Source organism: Salvelinus sp. IW2-2015, linkage group LG18 (assembly GCF_002910315.2).
Source record: "Salvelinus sp. IW2-2015 linkage group LG18, ASM291031v2, whole genome shotgun sequence".
In the NCBI taxonomy this organism is placed as follows: Eukaryota; Metazoa; Chordata; class Actinopteri; order Salmoniformes; family Salmonidae; genus Salvelinus; species Salvelinus sp. IW2-2015.
This window is the reverse complement of record NC_036858.1, coordinates 25,685,540-25,698,443: the sequence shown is the minus strand read 5'-3', so window position 1 is coordinate 25,698,443 and position 12,904 is coordinate 25,685,540. Positions and strand designations below refer to the sequence as shown.

At 39.9% G+C, this 12,904-nt stretch overlaps 1 protein-coding gene across 2 annotated transcripts in view; it reads left to right on the top strand.

The window, feature by feature from the left end:
* LOC111978040 (peroxisome proliferator-activated receptor gamma coactivator-related protein 1) overlaps window positions 1–12,904 on the top strand; it is a 144,986-nt gene that overhangs the window by 19,771 nt on the left and 112,311 nt on the right. Inside the window, exons 12-14 of one of the 2 annotated variants that reach the window (XR_011481428.1) lie at window positions 235–356; window positions 3,911–4,062; window positions 10,100–10,461. Coding sequence is in view for 1 of the 2 variants with exons in the window: in XM_024007802.3 (XP_023863570.1) it covers window positions 235–356; window positions 3,911–4,062; window positions 10,100–10,203 (378 nt within the window). In the remaining variant the exon portion in view is untranslated. Of the gene's footprint in view, window positions 1–234; window positions 357–3,910; window positions 4,063–10,099; window positions 12,193–12,904 lie in introns of those variants that run through there. The other variant, XM_024007802.3, reaches the window with a different exon arrangement.

Here is a 12,904-nt window from a genome sequence, read left to right as displayed (position 1 = left end):
ATTGATGATAAGTCAGAACGGGACAGTCTGTGGGGGTCACTGGGTCAAGGTCACGTTCTGTGTTTCTGGGTTCAGTTTCCCAGAGCAGCGTCTTCTTTTCAGTTGAAGACATAGGCATTTGTCTGAGAAGGGCCCCTTCTCAGACATTGAAGCCAATAGTGCCTTGTCTGATACCGTGTGTATGGTGCAGAACAATAACTGTCAGCTGACTAATGCCGTACTCTCTCCCCTCAGGAGGAGCGTAGGGTTGTTTACGTAGGGCGAATCCGAGAGACAATGACTCATAAAGAGCTGAAGGAACGCTTCTCTCTGTACGGAGAAATTGAGGAGTGCACTTTACATTTCAGAGGCCATGGGTAAGTACTCTTTAACACCAGTCATGTTTTGTTTCAATAACGAGTAATGCCTGGAACCTGGCTCATGTTCTGTCGGCACGATATGGAAAACATTTTGAAACTAAAAACTAGTTCTATTGAACAGGTCTGAATCCTACCTAGGGCTGTTACGGTGACCATTTTACCTCTACACCGGCAGTCATGAGTCAGGATTGCAGTCAAATTCCACGTGACCGTTGAGTCACGGTAACGAGGATTCTCCAAAACTGCGCTCTGATGTCTATTAGTAGCCTACCAAACTTGCTAACGGCAAGTCGTTAATGGCCTGGTACTCAATGCTCTATTTTCCCTCTAATCACGCTGACATCAATGTAAATGCAATCYAAAATCAAACATTTCATGAGAGCTCTGGCATTGAGATTGAGTGGAATAGGATCACTTCTTGTGTAGCGAGAGCCAGCTCCTCATAGCTGGTTGATGCATGCAATTAAATAAGTGGTCCTATAAGCCCATGTTGTGCAACATTTCTATAGGCTATGCAATTGTGTAAGAACAGTTTTGATGGCCTCCATCATCTTTCTATAGACTAGGCCTATTTTATTTATCAACTTTCCTAATGTTGATAATATTAAGCACAACCGGAGTAGCCTACCTAGCTGGAATGAAAATTAACCGCGGGAAAACGTCCTCCATTCCCTATTCAAGTGCATACGGATGTCTTTGCTATGCCGTTGTTCCGACAGGTGCATAATGTCCCATTTTCTAAATCAAATGTAATTTCACACATAATATTTAGTATATGTAAAGACTAGATTAAATTGAATAGTCTGGAGAGCCCATAGCCTACAGAGCCTAGTGAAATGTGTTCTTATAAGGCTAGTCATTGCGCAATTGCATGTGAAGTGTTTTGACTGCTCACTATATAAGAGGGTCCAAGCTTTCTCGTCCTGCTATATTTATTGATAAATACCTTAAATTAAGCACATTCATCCACTTTACAACCGGTGAAGCCTATCTGGCATATTAAAAACATAACCGCACATATTCGCTATTTGAGTGCAGGCTACAGATTACTTTCTTTTTTGTGGCCCATTCTAAATAAGAAATAATTGCACCAGTGGTGGTCAGTGACGTTTTAAGAGGACGATTTGTTTCTCATGAGTATGGCCTTATTTCTATTAACAACCTATTGGATGACTGTTATTCAAATTCCATTCACCCAGTTCAATGTAACAGCGATAGGTTTAGGCTACTCAAATTTTCCCTATACCCATCAGGTTGCTACAACAAATTTGAGGTGACAGACGATGTCATTCAATACCGCCTTGCACACTCTTGCCTGCATCTAGCTAATATAGGCTGTATTCATTAGTCCAACAGTTGCAAATGAGTATTTGTTGGACAAATTCAGGTGTTTAACCCTGTTTTGTTCCGTTTGCTTCCGTTTAAGAAATGTTTTTTTTTAACAGAATCCGTGTAATGAATACACCCCTGATCACGCGAAAGCACAGTGAACTTTCATAGCAGCCACGTATTATTCCTTCTCGCATCTATGCGCTGTACCTCTTCCCTTTGCTTGTGGACTTCAATACACAACACATCAGCTGTGTCACAAGCCAAACCGCTACACACAGCCTACATCGTTGTCACCATATTTGCTAACGTAACCTCAGTCAGCATAGCTAATAGAACTAATGCGTTACTAAACCTGCTACAATCATGCAGTAATGCTAGTAAGCAGTTACACCTGCGGGCCTCAGTGGCAATACATTTGTAAAACCAAAAGCTGACCTTGACTTGGAAGAGTTCCAGTGTTGCGTTGGATAGTCATAGCCAGCTAGCTAACATAACATCCCTCTGTTTCAGCAGGGTGTTTGAGTAGGTGACAATAGCTAGCTGCATTTGCTAGCTAAGTGAAACCGGGGGTCACACACTTTCTCACTTCTCCATTTTTTAAGAAATTAATTTGTTCAAAACTGTTCAACTATCGTCTTTCTCTCAACTACTCACTACATTTTAATGCACTGTAGTTCTAGCTAGCTATAGCTTATGCTTTCTATACTAGATTCATTCTTTGATTGGGTGGACAACATGTCAGTTCATGCTGCAAGAGCTCTGATAGGTTGGAGGACCTCTCTGGAAGCTGTCATAATTACTATGTAATTCTATGGAAGGGGGTGAGAACCATGCGCCTCCTAGGTTTTGTATTGAAGTCAATGTACCCAGAGGAGGACGGAAGCTAGCTGTCCTCCGGCTCCACCATGGTGCTACCCTACAGTCCCGTTGAGGCTACTGAGGACCTTTTTTTTTTTAAATAGTGTTTTAATCAATTATTTGGTGATATGTGATTGTATTTAGTACAGTTTCATCTAAAAATGTTTACTTTTTAAATGTTTGAAATTTTGTCCTCTGAGGAGCCTCCACTTATTTACACACATTAGGTCATAAGTAAAGACAAGATTACATTGAGAATAGTCTGATGGGTTAGAATATTATGAAGTGCTTGTCAAATTGCAAATGAGACTGATGAAGTCTGTGTAGCCTGCACAAGAAACGGAGCAGAGTGCATGGCTTCACTTTTTTCAAATCATCATTAGTCGCATCATGCAGCCTTAGAATATATTAGAAATCAAAACAGAAGGTTTGTGTCACAAAGTACCATAAATAACTCTAAATTAAGCATATAGGAGGTTCTGTTTCAAATTCTCAACACCGAATAGCAGCATCTCCATGGGAAATCGTTTGGAGAAAAATATCCTTTTTATTTTTTTCAGCTATGTTCAATTTTACTCTTACTATAAAATAATGCCACGGGAATTATAAGCAAATCTTGTCTGCTAAATAAACTAGTGTTAGCCCATAGTCACATGGCATAGCAAGAGCAGAGCCTAACATAAGGATGACTCAGAATATGCTATTCTGTTCTTGTAAAATGTGCTACATTTATTTTTTTAGACCCGCCTAAACTGGATTTATTGTGATGGTCTAGGCTATATTGAATGTTTTTATTTGACTTTTTTAAAGTAGATGCTCCAAAGGTCTGCATTAGATGCTTGTAGGCTATGCGTGGAAGGCCGGAGATGCTAAACGTGTTTGTTAATTAACGGTAAATGACCGTAAGACCAGCAGTTACTTGCATGACGGTTACCGGGTCACAAAATTTGATGACCGCCACAGCCATGGTCTTACCACTTCCATCGCTAAACCTTTTGTTTGCCAGTAACTCGGTTTTGTGCTTCCTGAAGACAACTTGAAGTCTCATTTTCTTCCCAGACCCAGAACACCAACCCTTGCTTGATCCTCTCCGTGGTCTCTCAGGCCAAACTACAGGTGCTACAGCAACAACCAGGCTAAACCACCAGTGGCTATTTTAAGAACTCACACCTCAACACGATCTAGTGTTCATGTCACCAAGCAGAAGAAAACCGACTAACAGGGCGGGACTACCCGGAATTGTCCACTAATCATTGCAAATGTTTGTCTTTGTATTTTAAAATGTCTTCCATTTTGTGCCATAATGAATCAACCCTCTGTCTCCTGCATGTTTAATATTTGCTATTCAATTTCTGTGACAGGGATAACTATGGGTTTGTGACCTACTACGATACGAAGGATGCATTCACGGCCATCGAGAACGGCAGCAAGCTCCGCAAGCCTGACGAACTCCCCTTTGACCTCTGCTTCGGAGGAAGGAGACAGTTCTGCAAGACGAGCTACGCTGATCTAGGTAAAACACGGTTTATAGAAACAAGGAGAGCTAGCAAAGATTATGTTCCCTCAAATCCTGCAGGTGATGCTAATTAGGGTTGAACAGTATCCATATTTCCATACCTACTGTTCCTGTACCATACGGTATTACCGGAAATGCACACAAGGGGCGCTATTTCTTAACCAAAAAATGTGAACAAATGCTAACAAAGTAATAGCAAATTCCCGTAGTGGATGCTAGCTAAATGCTAACAAGCTCAAGTGAATTCCATGGACAGACAACCATGCTCCTAGTTGTGTAACTATCTCAAAAGGGTACTCACACTTTGATTCTCTGCTCTAACCAAGATGCTTGATCTTGCAAGCTATAGGTGGCTAGCTGGCACATTAACAAACCAAATGCATAGTTGCACTTATTTACAAGCTTCCTCAGACCACTCATAGAACAGCTAAGTGCGTCATTAGGTCTGTTTTGTTTTTGGTTCATTACTTTATACATGTTTCCGCTAAACATAGAAACATCTTGATTCTGTAACGCAGAACTTCACAACAAAGTTGCCAATGTCTTTGTAGTTGTTACAAACAAGGAGGGATGGAGGTTTGAAATAATGTCACTATTCGAATAGTATCATTCATTTTTGTCGGATATCCGGATATTCGAAATACAGTCCATTCAAAGTATGTAAACCACTTTACGTTTTACACATTTTGTTGGTACAGCCTAAATTTAAATATTAATTCAATTGAGATTATGTGTCACTTGCCAACACACAATACCCCATAATGTCAAAGTGGAATTATATTTTCTGAAATGTTTTAATGTTTATCAATTTAAAGCTGACATATTGAGTCAAGTATTCAACCTCTTTGTTATGGCAACCATAAATAAGTTCCGGAGTAAACATTTGCCGAAGTTACATGGACTCTATGTTCAATAATTGTGTTTATTATGATTTTTGAAGGATTACTTCATCTCTTTAACCCACTCATACAATTATCTGTAAGGTGCCTCAGTCAAGCAGTGKATTCCAGACCCAATCACAAAGACCAGGGAGGTTTTCCAATGCCTCGCAAAGAAGAGCACCTATTTGTAGATGGGTAAAATCAGGAGCATGCCCAGGCATTGTAGGGAGGTCATACAGGCACGTGGAGGCCACACACACTACTGAGCCTCATTTTGACTTGTTTTAAGGACATTACATCAAAGTTGGATCAGCCTGTAGTGTGGTTTTCCACTTTAATTTTGAGTGTGACTCCAAATCCAGACCTCCATGGGTTGATAAATTTGATTTCCATTGATAATTTGTGTGATTTTGTTGTCAGCACATTCAACTATGTAAAGAAAAAAGTATTTAATAAGAATAGTTAATTCATTCAGATCTAGGATGTGTTATTTTAGTGTTCCCTTTATTTTTTTGAGCAGTGTATTTAACATTCTTGAAAATACACTTGCAATATGTCAAAAATAAAGCTTAACTTCTTGTTAATCCAGCCACGGTGTCAGATTTCAAAAAGGCTTTACGGCGAAAGCAAACCATGCGATTATCTGAGGACAGCACTCCATCAAACAAACACAGACAATCATATTTCATCCCGCCAGGCGTGACACAAAACTCTGAAATAACGATATAATTAATGCCTTACCTTTTGAAGAGTTTCTTCTGTTGGCACTCCAATATGTCCCATAAACATCACAAATGGTCCTTTTGTTTGATTAATTCCGTTGTTATATCTCCAAAATGTCCATTTATTTGGCGCGTTTGATCCAGAAAAACACTCGTTCCAACTCGCGCAACATGACTACAAAATATCTAAGGTACCTGTAATCTTTGTCCAAACAGAGGGATGTTATTTTTTAACGTAAATAATCAATACAATTTAAGATGGGATAAACTGGGTTCAATAGCGGATAAAAACAAAGTAGAGCGAGCTTTCAGGTCGTGCGCCCCAACCACAACAGTACACTAGACTCGACCCTCGTTCTGAACAGCCCTACTTCATTTCTCAAAGGAAAAACATCAACCAATTTCTAAAGACTGTTGACATCTAGTGGAAGCGATAGGAACTGCAAGCACGTGCCTTAGAAATCTAGATCCACATAGAAAACCCATTGAAAAGAGTGACCTCAACAACAACAAAAAGTCCTGGATGGTTTGTCCTCGGGGTTTTGCCTGCCAAATAAGTTCTGTTGTACTCAGACATCATTCAACTTCAGTGTTTTCTATCCAAATCTACTAATAATATGCATATCCTAGCTTCTGGGCCTGAGTAGCAGGCAGTTTACTTTGGGAACGCTTTTCATCCAAGCTACTCAATACTGCCCCCAGCCATAAGAAGTTAATTACACTTTGGATTTTCTATCAATACAAAGATACAGACATCCTTCCTAACTCTGTTAAAACRGCTCAGGGATTTAACCATGAGGCCAATGGTGACTTGAAAAAAAAGTTGTTTAATGGCTGCAATAGAACTGAGGATGGATCAACAACATTGTAGTTACCCCACAATACTAACCTAAATGAGAGTGAAAACGAAACCTGTACAGAATAAATATTATTCAAAAAAAGAACTGTTATATGTGGCAAAATTAACTTCATGTCCTGAATACACAAAGCATTATGTTTGGGGAAAATCCAGACACTGGGAGACAAATTCAATGTTCGTCAGGACAATAACCTAAAACACAAGGCCAAATATACACTGACGTTTCTTACCTAGACGACATTGAATGTTCCTGAGTGGCTTAGTTAGTTTTGCTTAAATCAATGGCAAGACTTGAAAATGGCTGTCTAGCAATGATCAACAATCAACTTGACGATGCTTGAATACATTTTTTAAAAGAATGTGCACATTTTGTACAATTCAGGTGTGCTAAGCTCTTAGACTTGCCCAGAAAGACTCACCGCTGTAATCCATGCCAAAGGTGAATCTGACATGTATTGACTCAGGGGTGTGAATACTTATGCATTTCATTTTATAAATTTTCTATAAAACTTTTTTACTTTGACATTATGGCGTATTGTGTGTAGATGGCAAAAAAAAATAAAAAATCCATCTAACGCAACAATGGGGAATAAGTCGAGGGGTATGAATACTTTCTAAAGAAACTTAAACTTGTTAACTTGAGCACTGCTGCGCTGTATTGCTACGGATGAGCTGGTTTGTAACATACAGTTGAAGTCGGAAGTTTACATACACTTGGTTGGAGTCATTAAAACTCGTTTTTCAACCACTCCACAAATTTCTTGTTAACAAACTATAGTTTCGGCAAGTCGGTTAGGACATCTACTTTGTGCATCACACAAGTAATTTTTCCAACAATTGTTTACAGACAGATTATTTCACTTACAATGCATTATATCACAATTCCAGTGGGTCAGAAGTTTACATACACTAAGTTGTCTGTGCCTTTAACCAGCTTGGGAAATTCCAGAAAATGATGTCATGGCTTTAGAAGCTTCTGATAGGCTAATTGACATCATTTGAGTCAATTGGAGGTGTACCTGTGGATATATTTCAAGGCCTACCTTCAAACTCAGTGTCTCTTTNAGCCAAGACCTCAGAAAATAATTGTAGACCTCCACAAGTCTGGTTCATCCTTGGGAGCAATTTCCAAACGCCTGAAGGTACCACGTTCATCTGTACAAACAATAGAACGCAAGTATAAACACCATGGGACCACGCTGCCATCATACTGCTCAGGAAGGAGATGCGTTCTGTCTCCTAGAGATGAACGTACTTTGATGCGAAAAGTGCAAATCAATCCCAGAACAACAGCAAAGGACCTTGTGACGATGTTGGAGGAAACCGGTACAAAAGTATCTATATCCACAGTAAAACGAGTCCTATATTGACAGCAAGGAAGAAGCCACTGCTCCAAAACCGCCATAAAGCCAGACTATGGTTTGCAACTGCACATGGGGACAAAGATGGTACTTTTTGTAGAATTGTCCTCTGGTCTGATGAAACAAAAATGGAACTGTTTGGTCATAATGACCAGTAAGTTTGGAGGATAAAGGGGGATGCTTTTGCGAGGCGCAGAACACCATCCCAACCGTGAAGCACAGGGGTGGCAGCATCATGTTGTGGGAGTGCTTTGCTGCAGGAGGGACTGGTGCACTTCACAAAATAGGAAAAGGATGTGGATATATTGAAGCAACATCTAAAGACATCAGTCAGGAAGTTAAAGCTTTGTCGCAAATGGGTCTTCCAAATGGACAATGACCCCCAAGCATACTTCCAAAGTTGTGGCAAAATGGCTTAAGGACAACATATTGAAGTTATTGGAGGGGCCATTACAAAGCCCTGACCTCAATCCCATAGAATATTTGTGGGCAGAACTGAAAAAGCGTGCGAGCAAGGAGGCCTACAAACCTGACTCAGTTACACCAGCTCTGTCAGGAGGAATGGGCCAAAATTCACCCAAGTTATTGTGGGAAACTTGTGGAAGGCTACTCAAAATGTTTAACCCAAGTTAAACAATTTAAAGTCAATGCTACCAAATATTAATTGAGTGTATGTAAACTTCTGACCCACTGGGAATGTGATGAAAGAAAAAAAAACTTAAATATCTCTATTTTTGACATTTCACTTTCTTAAAATAGTGGTGATCCTAACTGACAGGGAATTTTTACTAGGATTAAATGTCAGGAATTGTGAAAAACTGAGTTTAAATGTATTTGGCTAAGATGTATGTAAACTTCCGACTTCAACTGTATGAGATGGGAGTGATCAGATGTCAAATGAGAGAGATGCCGAGGCAACTCGGTTACAGCCAAGACTACTGTCTTTAACGGAGTAGCCTAGACAAGCTGGCTTGCGAGCTAAGCTGGGCAGCTGTAGTTAGCTGGGCTAGTTGAGGCCACATGCTGCGCTTTCTCCCTAACCCCTTTCAGATAAAACGGCATCCTACCAATTAGTTGGTCGTTGTAGCCCACTCCTCATTTCGCTAACTTCATTCCGAAATGTTATTTAATCTTGCATTACATTGCATTAGTGAACCATCACTCCACTTGCTACACATTGAGTGTCTTTGCCACTTTCACTTTTTGATTGTCCAACGTAAACAACAAGCTACACGTGAAGTCTACCGGTCTGCTACTAGGTACTTTTACGGGACGCGTTTCAAATTAATAATTTGAATGGTCATTCGTGTATGCAACAATGTCACGTGTATACTTTATTTGTATAGCCTTTTCAGTGTTAAAATAGGGCTTTAATTTCTCACAAGTATTCGAATACTAATGTCTGTTCGGATATTAAAATAACCTCGCACATCCCTACAAACAAGCAAAGAATAAAAAGATGCTTCAAATTAAATCATTTTGAAATGTAATGTTCATTCAATTAGCCTACAATTTTTCAAATGGAACTCGTCTAATTTTTGCCCCAGTATGTTGCATGATGTGTAACATGGCCACAATGAGGTGCCTATTATAGGCTAAGCATTAGAATAAGATGACTCAATATTTGCAGCCATAGGTGATATCTTTCTAGGAACTGATCTGTCGTCAGTGTTGTAGAATAATTATGTTAAGGTAAGATTTGAATGGAGAAAACTGATCTGAGAGCAGCGCTGCCTTTCGATCCTATCCGTATCGACGTGTGCCTCAGCGACACACTTGGCGAACGTTCTTTTTGCGTGGTGTTTTGAGAAACGCATGTTGCGTCTATCGGCCGTTTGTAGGGAAGCTGCATCATTAAAACACCCGTAAGCCTAAGTTCRCTCGCTATCAGGAAATCGGGCACAGAGCTGGAGAAAATGTATTTGGCACATTTTAGGTAGTTAAGATATTTAGCTGGCTAACATTAGTTGTGGGACTTTCAAGTGTAACTTTATCACCTCTTGCGCTGCTCAACAGTTGATCATCATGTCAAGAAACTTAGATCACGCCATGTGCTCTTTGTTAACAAACATACCATGTGACTTGCTCAATTGAATACTGACTTAAAATAAAAAAATAAATACAAATTATGGCATTAAATCATAGTGGGTATTTCAAAATACCCCAGTATACCGCCTAATACTAATCTTCTTTCTCTCTTCACTCCTCCAGATTCTAACCGCGAGTATGACCCGTCGGCACCCGTGACTGGCAAGTTTGATGCCCTTGACTTTGACACTTTACTGAAGCAGGCCCAGAAGAGTCTGAAGAGGTAACAGAGGTCAGCCCACTGGGGGCTCCACACAAAGACTTACCTCAGAGCCGTTGGCAGGCTCCTCCCACTATCATCGCTGGCTTCGCCTTGACCGAGGGGTGGACCACAACGCACGGTCGATACATTAGCCAGCTAACATTAATTTACATGCAGATATAGCTCTTTTCTGGTTCATACAAGACCGTTTTAAGGCTGCAATCAGAAATTATAGAGTAATAGAACCTTTACATCTTGGTTTAAGGCATATTTCTATTCAAGAGTCAAATGTAATCAATGTCATTGATTGAAGCAATATATCAGAATCATTATTCAGAAACTGTTGAATTGAGGAAGTCTGCCTTTTTTAATATGGATTGTTTGTGTGAAGTCATTTATGCCATGTTCACTTCAAGCCTGTCTATCTTTGAACTCTGAAATGCTATTTTTGAATTTTTWGACATGTTAGCTGTATAACACTTTACTTTTTTGTGATATACAATTCGGAAAGTATTCAGACCCCTTGACTTTTTCCACATTTTACCTTACAACCTTATTCTAAAATGGGTATAAAAAAAAATAACTTCTCCCCTTCATTAACTAATCTACACACAATACCTCATAATGACAAAGCGAAAACTGTTTTTTGAAATTTTTGCAAATGTATTAAAACATAAACTGAAGTATTCAGATCTTTTACTCAGTACTTTGTTTAAGCACATTTGGCAGTGATTACAGCCTTGAGTCTAATTGGGTATGACTCTGTAAGCTTGGCACACCTGTATTTGGGGAGTTTCTCCCATTCTTCTCTGCAGATCTGGACTCTGGCTGGGCCACTCAGGGACATTCAGAGACTTGTCCCGAAGCCACTCCTTCGTTGTGTGCTTAGGGTCATTGTCCTTTTGGAAGGTGAACCTTCAACCCAGTCTGAGGTCCTGAGCTCCATGGAGCAGGTTTTCATCAAGGATCTCTGTACTTTGCTCCGTTCATCTAACCCTCAATCCTGACTAGTCTCCCAGTCCAAAACATCCTCACAGCATGATGCTGCCACCATGCTTCACCTTAGAGATGGTGCCAGGTTTCCTCCAGATATGACGCTTGTCATTCAGGCCAAAGATCTTGGTTTCATCAGACCAGAGAATCTTGTTCTCATGGTCTGAGAGTCCTTTAGGTGCCTTTTTGCAAACGCCAAGCGGTCTGTAAGGTGGCTTCCGTCTGGCCACCTTARCATAAAGGCCTGATTGGTGAAGTGCTGCGGAGATGGTTGTCCATCTGGAAGGTTTTGCTATGTCCACAGAGGAGCACTTGAGCTCTGGTTCTTGGTCTCCTCCCTGACCAAAGCCCTTCTGCCCCGTTTGGCCGGGCTACCAGCTCTAGGAAGAGTTGGTGGTTCCAAACTTCTTCCATTTAACAATGATGGTGGCCACTGTTCTTGGGGACCTTCAATAGTGCAGACTTTTTTTGGTACATTTTCCCAGATCTGTGCCCCAGCTCTACGGACAATTCCTTTCGACCTCATGGCTTGGTTTTTGCTCTGACATGCACTGTCAACTGTGGGACCTTACATAGGTGTGTGTGTGCCTTTCCAAATCATGTCCAATCAATTGAATTTACCACATGGACTCCAATCCAGTTGTAGAAACAGCTCAAGGAAGATCAATGAAAACAGGATGCACCTGAGCTCAATTGAGTCTCATAGCAAAGGGTCTGAATACTTATGTAATTAAGGTATGTTTTTAATACTTTGGCAAAAATGTCTAAACCTGTTTTGCTTTGTCATTTATGGGGTATTGTGTCGATTTGAGAAAATAATTTAATAATTTTCTAATAAGACTAATGTAACAATGTGGAATAGTCAAGTGGTCTGAATACTTTCCGAATGCACTGTAGCTACCAGTCTTTGTTTTGGTTGTTTCTTTTGTTTTTGCAAGCTTACACCTTCTATTGAAGTGAAGATTTGTATGAAAAGATTAAAAGCAACAAAAAAAGTAATAAAGGAAATGAGAAACTATGATTAACATTAGATTTGTCATTTTTAGATAACTATACTAAATATATTCATGTCACAATAATTGATATCAAACACATTTTAGAAGGTCTACAGTAGCATCAACAGTACTCAGAAGGGTAGCGCCATGATGGAGCCGGAGGCCAGCTAGTTTCAGTCCTCTGGATARGTTGACTTGAGATACAAAACCTAGGAGGCTCATGGTTCTCGCCCCCTTCCATAGACTTAGAGTAATTATGACAACTTCCAGAGGACATCCTCCAACCAATCGGCGCTCTTGCAGCATGATCTGACACCCAATAAAAGGATCAGAGAATGGATCTATACTGAATAAAAATATAAATGCAAAAATGTCAAAGATGTTATAGTTCATAAGGAAATCAGTCAATTGAAATCAATTCATTAGGCCCTAATCTATGCATTCTACATGACTGGGAATACAGATATGAGTCTGTTGGTCACAGATATCTCTTTTTTTTTTGAAGGTAAGGGTGTTGATCAGAAAACCAGTCAGTATCTGGTGTGACCATCATTTGCCTCATGCAGCGCGATATGGGGTCAATTTCACGCCATATGTATTGAATTCAAAATAAAATAAATAGTGAACATGAAAGTTAAAGTTGAGAATGAAACATTCTCAAGGACGGGTGAAGTAATGAATGTTGATATCAAAAACCAAACAATTGAAAGCAAAATGTATAAGACAAAAATAAGACCT